We start from the raw sequence: 19,346 nt of genomic DNA, 5'->3' as shown, positions 1-19,346 counted from the left end.
TACACAGTGGGCTCCAGAGCTGCGGTGCCAAGCGTGGTGGTCACCAGCCAGGTGGTTTATTTTTAAATTTTTATTTATTAGGAAATTACCACTGTACCATCCCATTCAGGTGACCCTCCTAACTATCTCAATCTCTCTCGCATGTGGTCGATACTGTATTGACCATCACATCCAGCAATAACTTAAAATTTAAATTAATTAACATAGAATAAAAAAATCATTTCTTAGTCTTAGGAATCACATTTAAAATGGCAGCACAGGGCCGGACGGGGGTGGCACACGCCTTTAATCCCAGCACTCGGGAGGCAGAGGCAGGTGGATCTCTGTGAGTTCACGGCCAGCCTGATCTACAAAAGCTAGTTCCAGGACAGGCTCCAAAGCTACACAGAAAAACCCTATCTCGAAAAACTAAAAATAATAAAATAAAATGAAATAAAATAAAATGGCAGTACAGATATAGACCTTTTTGTGATTGCAGAAGGTTCCACTGGACAGTATTATTCTACACACTACTCCTCCTCCTTCTGAGTCTCTCTTGGTGTCCCCCTCCCCCAAAGGCTTTCTCTGTGAAACAGTCCTGGCTGTCCTGGACTCACTGTGTATACCAGGGTGGCCTCAAACTCACAGAAATCCACCTGCCTCTGCCTCCTGAGACTTGAAATTAAAGGTGTGTCCCACTACCACCTGGACAAACCTCCTTTAAAAAAAAAAAAAAAGAAAGAAAGAAAGAAAAGAAAAAACAGGGTCTCACACTATATGAACAGGCTGGCCTTGAACTCACAGAGATCTGTCTGCCTTTGCCTCCCAAGTGCTGGGATTAAAGGCATGCATCACCACACCTGGTCTGGCTAAGTCTTTAATTAGGAGAAAGATATCTCTCTAAATAAGGGAAGATGGTAGAAAACTGAAGTTTGAGAGAGTACCTATGCAATGGCCTGTAAGTATCTTTTATTTTTATTATCTGAACATGGGGCCATGTTGGGCTATTCACTCAGGGTGAACACCTAAGATTGGTAAGTAGGGGTGAAGGGCTGAGTGGAGTAAAGATGGTTTGCTATTGAGTGTGGGAGAATTATACCTAACCTCCTCGAAACTACAGAGGACCCAGCTAAAATTGGTGACCAGGAATTCACAGTGCAGTGATGTCTCTAACAGGATTTGTGTAGCCAGCTATAGTTAGGGAGGAGGTTAGCATCAACACATCTAGGTTATCTGGACTCTTGCCAAACAGATGCAAAGGGTAAAGGGGTTGACAGTAACTAGAGAAATGGTGGAATTTTATTAATAATGATTATAAATCTAAGTTTGACTAAAAGAGAAACACAGGTAAGATAGGCTATAGCTATAAGAAAGTGAGGAGCCAATAGGAGATCCCGATGAGCAGAGTTAGGGTCAATGAAATGGAGAGGTGAAGAGAAAAGGGCTTTGTGGACAGAAAACAAGACACCTCTGCTATTATCACATAATCTCAATATACTGGCAGAACATCACTAGGAAAATCTGAAAAGTGGCTGATAATGTTGATTTTCTAAGACTACAGCTGATTCTCATCCTAGTTTTCTGTGTCTCCAAGTTTGGGTTTTTTTGGTTTTTTTGCATATATATTTTTAAAATTAAGTGCATGAATGTGTGTCTGTGTGTGCGTGTGCGTGTGTGTGCACAGAAAGGAATCGCAGGAGGACATTGGATCCTGGAGCTGGAGTTACAGGTGGTTTTGAGTCACCTGATATGGGTGCTGGCAACTGACCTTCCTGGTCCTCTGGAAGAGCAGAAAGTTCTTAAATGCTGAGCCATCTCTTCAGCCTCTTTGCTGTTCTGTTTGTTTTGAAACAGGTCCTCACTATGTAGCCTTGGCCAGCCTGGAGCTCACGGTGTAGACAGACCAGGCCTCAAAAGTACGTTTCTACTGCCTCTACTTCCCGAGTGCTGAGATTTCAGAAGCACATCACCACCTCCTACCCTCCAAGGTTTTTTGTTTTGTTTTATTTATTTATTTATTTTTTTGTGACAGGGTTTCTCTGTGGCTTTGGAGCCTGTCCTGGAACTAGCTCTTGTAGACCAGGCTGGTCTCAAACTCACAGAGATCCGCCTGCCTCTGCCTCTGCCTCCCGAGTGCTGGGATTAAAGGCGTGCGCCCAGCCTTGGCTTTTTTTTAAACCACAATTTTTCAGTTAATCTTCTCTTGGGCTCACCAACTTACATCCACTATGAAATCTTCGGCCTTTAGTTGGGCTTCCAGGTGCACATCAGGTTTGGTGTTAACAATATCTTGGGGAAGCTGTTCGTACTCTTCCTAGAAGAGATGAGACTTCCCAGTTAGGACCCAGTTTGTCCTTACGTACTTGTGCCAGGGTCATGTTCCTTCGACACCAATCAAAACAGAGATACCCCATCAAGAAAGCTCCATGCATGCGAGCCTGGAAACAAACTGGGCAGTTTTCATTAAAAACAAACACAAACGACCACATTTTGGAAAGAATGTGGCATCCTCCATGCAGAGCTACCTCCTGCTGCTTTTGCAGTGTCTGGTGTTGCCAGAGGCCCTGTGACATTATCTCACATCTCACCAGTAAGCTGCATACAGACGCAAGCTCATCTTTCCCAGTCCTTCCGTATTTTTGGCCACATATAATACAAATAACACACAAAATCCATGGAGCTAATTGCTCTGACGCTGGTGAGGCTCCTGGGCAATGGCAGACTATTTGTACTTACATTTCTGGAGAGCCAAAAGTTAAAGGTCAATTTTTCTTTTACAGTTTTTTAAATAATTTGTTAATATATTGGTTTCTACATGCTCTTACATTTATGTAAAATATTTATACATATTCTTTATAATTTGTACATATATTAAATGGTTGTATCATAAACACTGTTCTATGGGATTTTATAAAAGAAAAATCAAGCAAGAGAAAATTACTTCTAAAACATTAACAAAAACCCGTGATATCGAGGAACAAGAAGTTCTCCTATTCATGTTCATTGGATTTTCTCAGCTACTTATTTTTGGTTTCCTTTATTGATGTTGGCCCAGACTTCTCATTCTCTATAATAAGATCATCAGGTTGGAAAACAAAAGCAGTGGATCAGTCGTAAGGCAACTGTGGAAGGGGCCTCCGTCTGCAGGGGTAGACGTGTGCTCTGTGCTGTCAGCCCGAGGCAGATCAGGAGCCTCTGGAGGTGGAGACACAGCCACAGACTGTCAGTTCTGCTCTCCACCAGCTCTGCCGCACAGCCTTCAAGCTGCCACCACTTCAGTTCCTTAACTTTCCCATTCTCTGGGAGGGGAGCAGGTGCTGAACTCCGGTTTCAAATTTTGAGAGAATACTGACCAGCCTGCTGCTCCAAAGCAGGAGGCCACCAGCACCTCCTCTACCGGCAGCCTCTCCCTCATCTGGTGGAGAGCTGGGAGACTAAGAGTGGAGTGTGGGTGCTCTTGAGGAGGCTTACTGACCCTTCTCCCAGGAGCTCCTGGGCACAGGAGTCAGTGTGGAGAAACAGGGGTCCCTCCTCCTGATATTTTACATAGAATCATAATTTATACATTACCCATGATCTTCCTGTTCTTACCCAATGTCAGATAATTAATACTAATTGCTTTCTTAAAAATATGAAATATGCCACAATAAAAAACATAGTTTTGTATATTTTTATAACTCTTTTAGTTCTTTGAGGTACCTGTCTGCCTAGAGAAGTCTGCACTCTTCCACTGGCTTAGCTACAATTCAAATGCTCACAGTAGGGGGAAGGCAGCGAGGGTCCCTCAAGGTGCATGGAGGGTAGGCCAGCACAGGTCCCATTTGGTAGGCAGAGCGGGTGAGTAGACCCCCACCTACCCACTGCTGCCTGCAGGGTCAGTTTTCCTGTGCTGCTCTTAAGGTCAGCAAGATCTTTGCACTCCTTCCTCGTTCAAGGAAAGGCATGTTTTATACTCCAAGCGTAAGTCAGAGAAGTTCAAGGTCAGTTTTTGACTGCACTATGTCAAGCAGCCCTAACCATCATTGTTTAAGGGTCAACTATAGATAAAACGGGTTCTCAGAGCAGGAGTGAAGCTCACACAGGTCTTATTTTGAGGGATTTCCCCTTACATTCAAACTTGAGGTCCTGACTGAACGTGAGAGCAGATTTTTGTCATAGTCGCTTAGACCTGCCTTTGAACCTTAACCTGACTGCTTTCACGAGCAATGCTTTTACTATCACCCAGCCTCAGTTTTTCCGTCTGGTAAGCAGGCCTAAGAATGGTGTGAAGATGAAATGAGAACACACGGGAAGCATGGCTACTGGGAAGATTAACGGCTTCTTCTTGAGGACGGAGACTGGGATAACCCTCCATGAACAGCAGGGTAGCTAATGACACAACTTACCTTTCTAATCTTGTGCTGACCGTTTGGCTGGGTCTCACCCAAATACTTGTATAGATCACGGCGCTCGATGTTCCTTAAAATACTTCGTGCCTCAGACAACCGTGGATCAGTAGAGTTTAAAATCTCCAGAAAAATGTTATCTGTCAATGTGATGAAATTTCATTCACATTAAAATGACAGTAGATTTAACCATTGTGGTCCTGAAATGGTCTTAATAAGGCAGAGTGTTGTGACTGTGTGTGTAGAAACGATGACAGAGGGGAAGAGGCGAGCACAGAAGTGGAAGATCCTCCCGTGAGATGAACTGAGAGTGCACCACAACCGACGGCCTGAGCTGGGGCATGCAGTACACAGAGACTTACTCATTACTGTTGGGCTTTTATTTTTGTAAATGAGACAAGATTTTGCTAGTTAGCTCTAGACAGCATTAAACACTTATAAACAAAATTACGTCTATGATCTACTTAAAACAGCTCAATGTTCACCAGAAGGAGGTAGAGGGAAAGAATTGCTACGTGTTGATAACAGTTAAAGCTAAGTGACAAGTGCATGGAAGTTTGTAAGCTGACTTACTCAAAGGTGTTGTTTTTATAACGTTTTAAAATATTTTATTCGCCGGGCGGTGGTGGCGCATGCCTTTAATCCCAGCACTCGGGAGGCAGAGGCAGGCGGATCCCTGTGAGTTCGAGGCCAGCCTGGTCTACAAGAGCTAGTTCCAGGACAGGAACCAAAAAGCTACGGAGAAACCCTGTCTCAAAAATCAAAATAAATAAATAAAAATAAAAAATATTTTATTCTATGACGCTAACAGAAGGGGGAAAAAAACTTTCTTCTTTTGTCTTTTTTTTCAATTTTCTTAAAAAACTTTCTAATTAAAATAGCCTTCAACCGAATTCATTATTACCATCTTTTCATAAAAAAACTCTATTTGTATACAATTTTCCTGCTTCTGTTTTTCTTTTTTTGAGAGAAGATTTTACTCTTAGGGTAGTTTGAGCTTACTATATATCTCAGGTTGGTTTCAACATTGTGGCAATCCCCGGCTTCATCCTTCTGAGTGTAGCCACTGCATCTGGCTGTGTGTATAAGATTCTTTTGATGAAGGGAATGGGAGGAGGTGAGGGAGTAGGAACTGGGATTGGTATGTAAAATGAAAAAAGATAGTTTGTTTTCTTTTCTTAGAATTATTTAGAATTTAGAATTTGAGGCCAGCCTGGTCTGCAGTTCCAGGTCAGGCTCCAAAAGCTACACAGAAAAACCCTGTTTCAAAAAAAAAAAAAAAAAAAAAAAATCTAACCTAGAATAACCCCTCCCATCTTCCAGGATGCTGGCCTTTAGAACAGATCAGGGAGCCATGGTAGATGCCCTACGGCCATGACCACTACTGTGCAATCTGATCAGATGTAATGATCCTCAGATTTCTCTATTATAAATTTTTTGGGGGGTGTGGTGCTGTGGACTGGACCCAGGCCTCACCCCCACTCCTCTCCACCATCAGGCCTTAAATTAACAGCCTACTGGGTTTGAGACTATATGCTAACCAACAATCTTTCAGTCACTGGTACTCAGTTATAAAGGCTTAAATATAAAAAATGCTTTGGGACAAATTATTAGGATATGTAAGTACAAATTACTGGGATATATAAATATAAATCACAAAGGTCTAAAGATGATAAGGCAAATAATGATAAAAAAATTATTTGAGATAATAAAACAATAAAACATGCTTCAGACTTCCTTCCCTTTCTATGATATTGTTATATCAAGATTCCTAAAGTTTAAAGTTTAACATTAATATAATTCTAATAAACTGGCAAAACAATGACTGCCTGCTGTTCAGCCACAGACTTGAGGATCTATATTCCAGGTGGTCATTTCTTAAGTATGGACTAAGAACGCTTCTGATTTTGACGGAGACATCTTCTTGACTTATATAAATCCAATCTTCTGAACGAATAAAAATAAATATATTGCTTTTAACTAAAATTATTTTTAAGTTTCTATTTCTATTATGACTCTGAAAGTGAGTCTCCTTGCCTCTTCTACCACACGGATTTCAATACAGGCTACAAATAATAATAATAACAATAACATAGCTGACTGACATTTTTGTCTCTTAGAAAAAGTTCTTATAAGCGTCATGAGATCAGCTTGGATCCACTGACATCATTCCAGGTCAACATAAACTCAAATAGGTATTACTTGTCAACAGTTAGCTTTCCTACCTGCCTATTTAAAAAAAAAAAAAATTGGGTAGGGGGGACTTTCCCTCTCTCCTGGCCTGGAATACCCTTCTCTAATCTGCTAAAACCATACATTTAAAAATTCCAAATATACACCTAAGAGGAAAAGTTTCTTCTTTAAAATTCCTAAACTTCATTTTCTGCCATTGATACATATTTGTTCCAGCAGAAATAAAAATCATTTAAAAGATTACAGATAACTTGGCCATCTCACTGCAGCCCTGCATGTGCCCTGCCAGCCAGCTCACTCCCCAGGGGTTCTGCGGCACTCTCCTGACCCTCTCTCAGCACAGACCGATACAATCGCTGCCTGCAGGGACAACAAATCAAACAGCCTGCTCTGCCCAGGTTTTCAGGGTGTTCCAGTCTTCAAGACCCCCAGCTTCACCTTCAGGCCTGCAGGACGCAGCCATGAATGATTTCTACAGTCCTGTGTCACTCATCCCTTTTTCTAATGAACTCTATAGCCCAGGGGCTGGACCACCTTTAAAAATTGATCTATTATTGCTGTATAAATTCTGCCCATGATCCTACAATGTATGTGCTATCAGAAAATCTCCTTATGTACGTCTGACAATTGTTCTGTTGGGAAAATCTTGCAATGTATACTTTGAGACAAGTTGGTACTTCCCTTTCATAGCCAAAATGGCTTGTTATGCCTTGATTACAAATTTGACTTATTAGGTCAACTTCAGCTGCAGCCTTGGTACCAAAGATGCAACCGCTAATCCAGGTAAACCTTTCATCTAACAATGCTTCGTCAAAATGCAGATTAATCAGATTAATACAATTAATCAAAGGCTAATAGAGCAAACTAACTTTCTAAATTCAGTCTTTTCTTTTTGATAACTCAAAATCATAACATTTAGATACGCCTAACCACATCATGTCATCCCATTATAGATTCCTATATTATTCCTCTTCTTTACCATAGAGCAGAGATATTCCGAAATCATATACAACTACACTTACAAGATGGTTCAACTAATTCTCAGCTTGCCATAATATATCATTGATTATTAATTATAGATTATTGATTATAAATATTGTCGATTATAGAGATTGTTAATATGTTGACTAAATACTGGTATTAATTATTGATTACTAATTTCAGTATCATTACTTATTATTCTTCCAGTCGTCTTCAGACTTTTTAATTATCCACGTTACTTGCTGCCCTAAGATTGACTTACTTGCTTCTCTTTTTAAACAGAAAAGGCTGAGATGCCAGGAGTGTTTTTCATGAGCTTTTGTGGGTTATGACACAATTACAGCTTATAGCAATTGGATAAATCAGATGTCAGCCCACCCGAGAAATTCCTCAGATGGAGGAACCCTGCCCAGCAAAGCCAGCAGGGCCACTGACTCTGAAAACTGTTGCTTTCATCTATAATTCGCTTGTGCAGTAACAGCTACGTCATCTCCCCATTACCATGCACTTTCATGTAATGTATACATGTGATCTCATGATTACATCTCAATCTTACGGGCACACGTATCTGTGGATGCTCAAAAGCATGACTACTCTCTACACTATGTCCTTCACATTACGATGAGAAACTTAAGAGGCCTGTTCTCTATCACTAGCCTTACTGACAGAGCAAGCTGGCCAGACAGGCGTCCTTCTTGACAGAACGGAACTTCCACAGATATTGCTTATGAAATTGCAGGTGTCTGGCCTTGTACGACCTAAGTCTTCAGGGGATTTATGATGAATTAGGGTGGTACTGCAGGTGTCTCTCCTTGTTTTATCTTAGTCCTTCAAGAGACCAATAGCACCTAGCTGACTAACCATGTCCAGATATTATTATTATTATTTTTTTTTTTTTGGTTTTTCGAGACAGGGTTTCTCTGTGGCTTTGGAGCCTGTCCTGGAACTAGCTCTGTAGACCAGGCTGGTCTCGAACTCACAGAGATCCGCCTGCCTCTGCCTCCCAAGTGCTGGGATTAAAGGCGTGCGCCACCACCGCCCGGCTTGTCCAGATATTATTAATCACACTTTAGAAATGCAAAATAATGCACGTATTCTTTGCCTTTTCCTTAGATTTCTCAATCGCTTAGTTTTCTCCCTTTGTAACCTGTGGCAGCCCCTTTAAGAGACAGCCTTGCAGCTGTGGTTAGCTACAAACTAACTGTTAAGTTTTGCTACATATCTTTAAAGAATGCATGTGTCCCTGAGAATTTTCCAGATAGTCTTTTTTATTACTAGCAAGTTGCTAAGATATACATGCTTGGGAATTGGTTATAACAGAAGAGTAGACTAAGAATATAGAGATAGAAATCAAACTGTAGAAGAAATAGCTTGAGAAGAAATAAGATGGAGAAGAAAAAAGAATGTAGATAATTAGAACAAGGATGAATTGGAACAAAGTATTGTGACAGAATATTGAGATTAGAATTGAGACAGAGAATCAGAACAAAGAAAATATAAACAATTAGGAGGAATAAACAAAGAGCCTATGAATAGAAAGAACGTTGTTAGAGAAGATTCTTTTCCTACAGCAATCAGACTTCAGTTCTTATGCTTTTTGTGGCTGCTCTTTTGGAAAGTCTTCAAGGTAGGCCCTTAAAGGTTTTCAGTTCTCAGTGAAGACAAGGTTTGTTTGGCTTTTTTTTTTTTTTTAGTATTAATCAAGTTGTATTAAGTAACAATGAGTACACAAGAGGTACTGTGCCTCATTTAAGTGTTACCTCCACACTACATCTACTTTAAGAATGAATTTTTTTTTTTGTAGTTTCACATATGTATGTACTCCTTTCTCATGTCTTCTCTATCCCCACAAGGGCAGCTGCCATCTGACATGGACATGTGTGTCCCCGAGTTCTTACCCGTCAGCTTAGTAAAGGCTTCCATGTCATCAATGGCTGTAGAAATACGGCACTTCGTCCCACCAGCCCCTATAATCTCCACGTAGGGGTCTGCTTTGATGAAGGCTTCTTTGATCCTAAAGATCATAGAACACACAAAGACATTTGAAAATTCACTTTATACCTTGCTCAAAAAGATCTTTCTAGTTTAAGAAAACAAAATCTTGCTGGGCGGTGGTGGCGCACGCCTTTAATCCCAGCACTTGGGAGGCAGAGGCAGGCGGATCTCTGTGAATTCAAGACCAGCCTGGTCTACAAGGGCTAGTTCCAGGACAGGCTCCAAAACCACAGAGAAACCCTGTCTCGAAAAACCAAAAAAAAGAAACAAAAACAAAAAAAAAAACCAAAATCTTGAGGTATGATGTTCAAAGACAGCTGTTTATTGATATCCTTGTAAAGACATGATGACCTGAGAGCTGCGTGCCTACTATGCGCCAGGCACTACGGCGGAGCTTTACAGACCTCATTTAGTTTTTCCAATAATACATATATTCAGCTCCAAATTCATAGAAGCAGAAGTAACATGACTTTTCTTTAAACAAGCTCAGAAGAAGTAATTAAGCTTTGAACCAAAGCCTTTCTGACTCTGAACTGGAAACAAAATTACTTTAGCTCTTCCCTTCTCTCTAGACAAGGTCTCACGTAGCTCAGGCTAGCTCCAAAGCTGCTACATACCTAAGGATGACTTTGAACTGCCTCTCCTCCCCAGTGCTGACATCACAGACATGTGCTCTCATATTCAGCTTTACACCTCCTTTCTTGTTTGTTTGTTTGTTTTGCTTTTGTGATGGTTTTTCTACACAGCTCTGGCTGTCCTGGAACTCACTGGAACCAAATGTGGTGGTTCATGCCTGTGATCCCAGCACTTGGGAGGCAGAAGCCAGAGAATCATGAATTTGAGGCCAACGGGGGCTATATAGTAAATTCTAGACCTGCCAGGGATATAAGTATGAGATCCTGTCTTAAAAACAAAAAAAGGAAACTCCTGATGGGGTCTCTGAGACATGTAGAGACTGTGAACTTTTTGGCTATAGTTCTGACTAGAACAGGGAAAAAGATAAAATTCTTATTTGCTACTCACTTTGAAAAACATTTGACAGGATAAAGGCAGAAAATAGCATAAATATTAATTTTGTTGTTAACTTAGAATGTCGTCAGCTATTCATGACTCACTACCTCTATGAATAATAGCTGTATGTCACTTCCTGCACGGGGACTCTGAGCCATTCTGGCAGCAGCTTCATGCCTAGCCTAGGCCAGCTCCTCTTTCTCCATCTACCCCATCATCACATCCATTTTCCGCCTCCTACACTGACTGTATGCCCGTCTTCTTTTTGAGATTGCACAGATTGCACAGCTTGATCTGGGAATGCTAACGGGGCAAAGCATGATGTAAACTTTTATAATGCGGTAACACTGACATTCTTACATTATATCGATGAGGTTGCTGATTTTATGTTGATAAGCTCTGCGATGTAAGCTGTTGCGTGTGTAGAACATGTCATACAGATTTCCAACCTCCTGCAAGGGAACAGAATGGTAATGCAGGATCAGATTGTGTTCTCTGTTGGAGGCAGGCTCTCACTATGGAGCCCTGGGTATCTTAGAACTCATTCTATAGATCAGGCTGGACTTGAACTCAGACATCCACCTGCCTCTGCCTCCTGAATGCTGGGACTAAAGGGCCAGCATACATAAAGACTCTCCTATAGCATAATTCTATACTGCTTTTTAAGTTGTATGAGTATCATTGTGGTGATTTGAAAGAAAATGGCCCCCAAAGAGAGCAGTACTTTAGGAGGCGTGGCTCTCCTGGAGAAGGTGTGGTCTTGTTGGAGGAAGTGTATCACTGTGTGGGTGGGCTTTGAGGTCTCAAGCCATGCCCAGTGTCGCACTTGGTTTCTTGATGCCTACAAGATGTAGGACTCTCAGCTACCTCTCCAATACTATGCCTGCCTGCAAGCCACCATATCCCACCACGATGATAATGGACTGAATCTCTGAATCTGTAAGTGAGCCACCATAATTAAATGTTTTCCTTTATAAGAGTTGCCATGGTCATGGTGCCTCTTCACAGCAATAAAAACCCTAAGACATCATCTAGTAAGGACCTAATTTCCAATTTTCTTACTTATTTAGCCCATCTCTTTAATGTGCCTCACTTTGCTCACTTGTTGAATAGAAAGTATGGGTTGTCCCACCAAAACTCACATCAACATTCAGTCCCTAAAGCAATGGTGGTGAGAGAGGCAGGACCTTTAAGAGGTGATCAGGACTCCGATCTCAAGAGATGACTAGGTCAGTTTGTGGGAACAGGCTGTTATAAAGTCAGTCTGGCACGGTCAATAGAGTGGAAAAAGCCCTTAGAACACTTAACAAATCCCAAGCATTAGGAAAGGTTTGAAGGAGCTAGGCAGTTGTGGCACACACCTTTAATCCCAGTAATCAGGAGGCAAAGGCAGGCGGATCTCTGTGAGTTCGAGGCCAGACTGGCCTACAGAGCGAGTTCCAGGACAGGCTCCAAAGCTACAGAGAAACCCTGTTTCAAAAAATCAAAAAAGAGAAGGGTTTGAAGGGCTAGAGAGATGGCTTAGCAGTTAAGAGTCTGCTACTCTTGCAGAGGACCTGAGTCTGGCTCCTAGCATCCATGCTGGACATATCAAGTACCTGTAATTCCAGCACCAGAGGATGTGATGCCTTCTTCTGGCCTCTGGGGGGAGCTATCTTATGTGCCTGTACCCACACACAGACACATATGTGCATGATTAAAATTAATAATATATTGTTTTTAAAGATGAGTTTGTGGAGCTACAGAGACATCACCAGTTAAAAGAATGTTTGCTGCACAACCATGAGGACCTGGGTTCGAATCCCAGCATCTACGTAATAAGCTGGGTGTGGTCTCCTGTGCACCTGCAACCCCAGTGCTGGGTGAGACAGGAACAGGAGGATGACTAATAAAACCATGAGTACAAAGTGTAGGGAACCTTGACATAAAAGGATAAGGCAGACAGTGACGGAGGGCAGCCTCTGCATGCGTTCACACAGGCATGCACAGCAAGCACACACATAATCCATATATGTACATGTACATACACAATCTAAAAAAAAAATCAAAAGAGAGAGAAGGAAGGAAGGAGGAAATGAAAGAAAAGAAAGATGGCTTCTGGATCTTTTCAAATTGCTAAGTGATTATTTCCAGATTTCAGACCAGGAGCTGCATCCTTATTTTCTGAGGATGGGACTTACCTTTTCCCTAGTACAGATGTGCTTCATCTTACAGCCACCTTTATTGTCTTCCACTTCACAGACACGGGAAAACATAACATAGCGCTTGTAATCAAAATTATTTTTGATTCCAAGATGATGACAGTCCCTAGAAAGTCCCAAAGCAGAGACACAAAACATTTCAACAACAGGGAAGCTGCGCCTTAAATACAAACAGTACACTTCTTTTCTTTCTTTTCAATTCTGAACCAGGCTTTGGATCTACCAGCTTGTAGAAGGCTGGTTGGGAACTGAAGAATACGCCGAAGGACACAGACAGGTGTGACTGGCTAGCAGAGTCAGCGAGAGATTCCCTGGAAGAACGTGAGGGAGCTGCTATTGACTGGAAACCTGGAGAGCTAGCACCAGGTACAGTGTGTAGACACTGGATTATGAATTGCACAAGCTAACAGTAACAAGGCAGTTAAGAAGCAGCTAGGGAATTTTGAATCCTGACCATATATTAAGTAATACCTTAGCCAGAAGTGGTGGCACACACCTTTAATCCCAGCACTGAGGCAGGAGGATCTCTGAGTGTTTTTAGGTTTAACAGAGACACTTTACTTACAGAGCCACATAGAAATATTTCATGATGAGATCCTATGTTGCCTGAGATTTGCTTTAAAATAATGTGAAATCACCCAGATTGGTCTACACAGTGAGACACTGTCTCAAACTAGCATTAAAATAATTTGGAGGGTAGAATGATCAAAATAAGATTGGTCATGGGACGTAGAGTGTGGTGGTGCATGCCTTTAATCCCAGCACATGGGAGGCAGAGGCAGGCAGATTAAACCTGGGCATGTTCTAATTTGGTCTGATTGGAATTATTGCGTCAGTGGAGAGGTTGGCCATTCAAGGAAAAATACTTAACACACAGCAACTTGAGGTGCGAGCACCTGGAAGGTCCTTATGCTGTTCTCATGCGTGACTAACACCCTTCACTACATTTAAGAACAAAGCCTTGAGTGTGAAGAAGTAAACAGAGAGAAAAAGGGAATTTTCCCCACTTCAAAATGAGACTTTCTTCTACCTTGACCCAGCTAAAGAGCTAACCAGAGCCCAACAGGACCCAGAAGAGTAAGCGATGGGGACGCAAAACAAGGCAGGAAGGAACCCAGAACATTCAGAACGAGGGAAGGCTGTTTCGCTTCTGCCACAGCGGCCACGAAAATAGCGCTACAGCCACGCTAGGACTGCGGTGCCCAACTTCTGATTAGCTGGGTGGGCCCTTATGCTACATCTGTACAAAGATTTCAGCAACGTGGAAAATGTCCAGTGCATACCTGGCAAAATAATCCCATTTGTCCACATCGATGCCATTTCTTTTGTTAGCTACTATCTCATAGAGGAAGCTCTTCTTGACAGGACGTCCTTTATAGGGCCACTGGAAAACAAGAGAGTCTCATGGAGGTTTTAGGTAGACGCAGACCTATTTATAAGCAAGGCAACCCTATCGACATGCAAATTACAAACAAGACAGTGAAGTCAGAAGGCTAACCTTTCTTTCTCCTCCGCAAGTCTGCTGAAGTAAGAAGGGAAAAGAAATGCTGAAGTAAGTATATGTTATCCTATTAATACCAAGTCTTCCATCTGGGGATGTTGCTCTGTGGTACAGTGCATGCATGTGTGACCACCTGGGCTTGACTGCCGGCACCACAAAAATAAATGAATAAATAAAAGTCTATAAATAGCTGGTGGGATGGCTTAGCAAGTAAAGGCTTTTGCTGCCAACCTGAGTTCTATCCCTAGGACCCACAAGGTGAAAAGAGAGAATTGACTCCCACAGACTGTCCTGTGACTTCCACATGTACACTGTGGTCCACAGCAGCTGTGTGTGTGCACGCACGAGCCTATGTATGTGCTTGTGTGTGTACATACACAGAGAGACCAGAGGTCAATTTTGAATGTCTTCTTCTGCCTCTCAGTGATGAGGTTACAAGCCTGTGCCCAGCCACGCTTTTCGTTTGTTTGTTTTGTTGAGACAGGGTTTCTCTGTGTAATAGTCCTGGCTGTCCTGGAAGTTACTTTGTAGACCAGGCTGGCCTCAAACTCGCTGAGATGTGCTTGCCTCTGCCTCCCAAGTACTGGGATTAAAAGCTTGTGCCACCACTGCCAGGAGCTTTTTTTTTTCAATTGTTGTCGTGTGCTGTGGAACACTCTTTGTGCACTGTAAATATGTGTTACTCTCATTGGTGAATAAAGAGCTGACTGGCCGATAGCTGGGCAAGAAGAGAGGGATATCCTAGTCTGGGATAGCCAGACTAGAAGGATGCTGGGAAGAAGAAGGGCAGAGAAGCAGGAGATGAACAGACTGTGGTGAAAGAAGGTATCACCACAGGGCAGAGGGTAGATAAGCAATATGGGTTAATTTAAGTTGTAGGAGCTAGTTAGTAACCATCATAAGCTATTGACTGAGCATTTATAACAACTAATAATAACGTGACTTGGGAACTGGCTGGTTGGAAAGAAAAGTCCGCTTACAGCTGTGCTGTTTTGCTTGAGGTAGAGTCCTCCTATATAAGGCTGGCTGGCCTGGAATTCTCTATGTAGACCAGGTTGCCTCTGTCCCCCCGGAGTGCTGGAATTAAAGGTGTGCACTACTCAGCTTGCCTTTTTATGTGGGCGCTGGTATCTGAACTCAGGCACTCACCCTCGCATAGCGAGTACTCTTCCCTGCTGCGTCGTCTCTCCAGCCCAGGCGTATATTTTTACATTTTGATCCTCCTGCTTCTGCATCCCAAGTACTGACGTTGCAGACATAAACTATCATTTGGGGAAATAATGTCTAAAGAACTCAAGATGAGGGGGAAAATGCATCTTTTTGCTTTTGTTTTTGCATTAGAAGGCAGATGTATATAACTTATATTCTGATCTTTAGCACCCCGCCAATAGTCAAATGTGTAGCTCTGACAGAATCAAGGACAGACTAAATGGAAAGTGACCGTTGGCTCTGATTAACAAGAACAAACACTCACCAAAGAGTCTTTGATTGGTGTCCTTTGATCTGGTCCCCAAATTTGTTCCTTGATAAAGGGAATATCTTCTTCAGGGACGAGACCATAGTTTTTCATGATAGGTTTGAGGTTATTAGAAGTAACCAGATGATCAAACATGTCAACTGAGCCTTGTTCATGCTGCGAAAGTAAATACAACACAGCCTGTTACAGATTCTCTAATTAAAGATTATTCTGGATTCTAGGGAACCTCAGATGAAGTCTCGCCGAGTGTCGATTACTGAGTTTCCAACTACATTGCTACAACTTTTAAGTTAGTCGATTTTTGTCAATATTTATTTGTCTAGAAAACATTTTCAGTTGGTGGATTTTTTGAGATGGTCTCACTATATAGTTCTGATGGCCAGGAACTTGCTATGTAGACCAGGTTGGCCTTGTACTCATAGAGATCCACCTGTCTCTGCTCCCTGAGTCCTTGGATTAAAGCCGTGCCCCCCCATGCGCAGTCACAAGGCAACTTTTATCAGCTTCTGAAATGGGCACACAAAGGGGTAGGCTTCACTGCGGCATCTTCACAGATACTTTAACTTATGGAGCCTCTTCCCCAAAGCCATGTTTCTTATTTCATAAATAAATACAACAAAAATATTTTATGAAATATAACTATTTATATTACCAAGAAGGATATTACCAGATGATATAGGCAGAATGAAAATCACTTTAAAATTTAGGGTTTTTTTTTTTTTTTTCAAACACAGAAGAACATTTGAAGTTAAGAGCTGTTGATTGATATTTCCACAACATTGTCAGTAAAATTACATGTCTCCCAGCTCTGGTGTCAAGATCTGACTTAAATTCTCAAATCATTCACCTGGTTGTTCATGTCTCTGTTCATCCGTTCACAGTCACTATAAAGAGCAACTGACCCCTGGAGATATCAGTCCTATCATGTCTTATCAAAACTGATTAAAAATGAAAATGAACCTGGAATGATCCTACAACAATTATGAATTGACTCAAGATATATTAATTACAAACACATAAATAATAACTCCGTTACCTTGCTTATGTGTTGTCTGTTTTGAGTAAGGTCTCCGTATATCACCCACACTGACCTGAACTCACTACATAGCCTTGACTGGCCCGGAACTTGCGCTTGTCTCCTTGGGGCCTCAAGAATAATTATAGTAGAATGCTGGCTCACATTTCATAAATCCACATAAACAATCACTGTTCTAAGTACAAAACCCTATTATACAATAATAATAATTAAATGAAACATGGGGCTAGAGAAATGGCTCCGTGGTTAAGAAAACATGCTGTCCAAGAAGAGGACTGGGTTTGCTTCTCAACACCAACACAGTGGCTCACAACCATCCCTAACTGCAGTTCAAAGGGATCCAATGTCCCCTCTCACCTCGGGTACTAGGCATGTATGTGATGCACATAAACGCGCACGCACACACACATACACACAGGCAATGAACAGATGCAAAATAATAATAATTAAAAAAAGAAAACTGTGAAATAGAATCTAGGAAGATTGATCATATATGGGAAATTTTTAAATGTCGACAACTTAGATCTGTGAAAAAAGGATTAACTATTACTCAATAAACAGCTATCCATTAGGCTGGGGCTATCACTTAGGGGTAGAGTACTTGCTTAGTATGCTTGACAACCTTAGTACAACTCCCCAAACTGCAGAAAAGTAAAACAAAACAAGTATCTCTACAAATAAAGGAAAGATATACTTGTATTATTTGTATATAAGAATTAATTCCATATGAGCTATCATATTTTTTAAATATTTATTTATTATGTATACAATATTCTGTCTTTGTGTATGCCTGCAGGCCAGAAGAAGGCACCAGATCCCATTACAGATGGTTGTGAGCCACCATGTGGTTGCTGGGAATTGAACTCAGGACCTTTGGAAGAGGAGGCAAAGCTCTTAACCTCTGAGCCATCTCTCCAGACCCTGAGCTAAAGTATTAAATGAAAAAGGCAAAAATATTTTTAAAGGCTTAGTGGTATAGCACTTACCTAGCTTGTATAACCATGTGTGCGCACACACACACAAACACAGAGCACAAACACCATACACATGCAGAGTGCACACATACATAGCACATATACAAAGAGACACACACAGCATACAGACAAATAGCACACCCACATAACACATACATACCACACACATACAACACAGAGACTCACACACAGCACACATACATACATACCACATGCACATAGCACACAAACAGCACACACACACAGATTCACACACAGCACACAAACACAGCATACACAAACACAGCATATACATAACACACACACACACACGCACACAGTAATAGTTGAATAACTCCTAAATCCTATTAGATCAATCCTGCTGGAGACAAAAAAATTATACTCTGGGGCCGGGCGGTGGTGGCGCACGCCTTTAATCCCAGCACTCGGGAGGCAGAGGCAGGCGGATCTCTGTGAGTTCGAGACCAGCCTGGTCTACAAGAGCTTAGTTCCAGGACAGGCTCCAAAATCACAGAGAAACCCTGTCTCGAAAAACAAAAACAAAAAAAAAAAAAAAAAAAAAAAAATACTCTGGACAACTAACTTCATGACCGTATTGGCCAATGGCCAAAAGCAAGCAGATGTTAAAATAAAGTCAACAGCAGGATGAGAGGGCAAAGAACTAACTTCCAATTTTATGACCTTCATCCGGGGAGCAGGCCACACAGCACTAAAACTGATGGGAAACTATGCAATTTACTGACTTAAAGGAGACTAGAAAACGTCTTTCTCAAAAGGCACCGTTAAAAAAATAAGTGGCAGGTGGATCTCTGTGAGTTCAAGACCAGCCTAGTCTAAGCAAGTTCCAGGAAGGACAACCAAAGCTGTTACACAGAGAAACTCTGTCTGGGGGTAGGGATGGGGGGAGGTGGCAAGTCAAACACTAACAGAAAATATTTATAAAACATATAAAACAATATACGCATACATAAATTCTTATAAATCAATACTAAGTGGGCAAACAATAAAAACCCTTGCACGTGTGTGCCTATGGAGACGAGATGATAACTTCAGCTATCATTTCTCAGGAGTTGTCCCTGTTAGCCTCGAACTCTCCAAGTAGGCCAGGCTGGCTGGGCAATAAACCCCAAGAACCTGGCAGTGCTTCCCTACCACCAGGACCACAGACACACACACACTCCACACTTGTCGGCTCTGGGGGTCAAACTCAGGTGTTTAGCACCATACACACTGAGCTATCTCCCAGGACCAAAATCTGCCCCACCTCACCTTACTGCAGTGTTGGGATCAAGCCTAAACTCAGCCGCTTGGCATGTGATCTCCCAGGAAGCAGCCTCCTAGCCCACTATCAAGGAAGTTTACACACACTATACACAGGCACATACACACAGAATGTATAAAACCATGTGGTGCCAACAACAGGAAATCACACTTGCAACAGATTAGAGAATACAAGTGAAACCGAGATACCAAGTCTAAGAAAAGACAGACTAATCTATGTTCGAGAAAATCAGAAGTGATGGAGGACTGATTTTAAAAGAACATGGAGGAAGGGCTGGGCTGTGGCAGTGGCACAAACTTAGTGTGTGCAGTGCTGTGGCTCTGAGCCTCAG

General features: G+C 41.8%; 1 protein-coding gene across 2 annotated transcripts in view; it reads right to left on the bottom strand.

The window, feature by feature from the left end:
* The window catches only part of Samhd1 (SAM and HD domain containing deoxynucleoside triphosphate triphosphohydrolase 1), a 41,325-nt gene that overhangs the window by 8,533 nt on the left and 13,446 nt on the right, over window positions 1–19,346 (bottom strand). For both annotated transcript variants that reach the window (XM_057781440.1, XM_057781441.1), the window contains exons 7-13: window positions 15,721–15,879; window positions 14,029–14,129; window positions 12,725–12,851; window positions 10,905–10,996; window positions 9,437–9,552; window positions 4,365–4,504; window positions 2,201–2,293 (exon numbers count right to left, since the gene is read on the bottom strand). In XM_057781440.1, coding sequence (XP_057637423.1) covers window positions 2,201–2,293; window positions 4,365–4,504; window positions 9,437–9,552; window positions 10,905–10,996; window positions 12,725–12,851; window positions 14,029–14,129; window positions 15,721–15,879 — 828 coding nt within the window. The remainder of the gene's footprint in view (window positions 1–2,200; window positions 2,294–4,364; window positions 4,505–9,436; window positions 9,553–10,904; window positions 10,997–12,724; window positions 12,852–14,028; window positions 14,130–15,720; window positions 15,880–19,346) is intronic.

This window comes from Chionomys nivalis, chromosome 9, assembly GCF_950005125.1.
Source record: "Chionomys nivalis chromosome 9, mChiNiv1.1, whole genome shotgun sequence".
In the NCBI taxonomy this organism is placed as follows: Eukaryota; Metazoa; Chordata; class Mammalia; order Rodentia; family Cricetidae; genus Chionomys; species Chionomys nivalis.
This window is presented reverse-complemented; position numbering and strand designations above follow the sequence as displayed.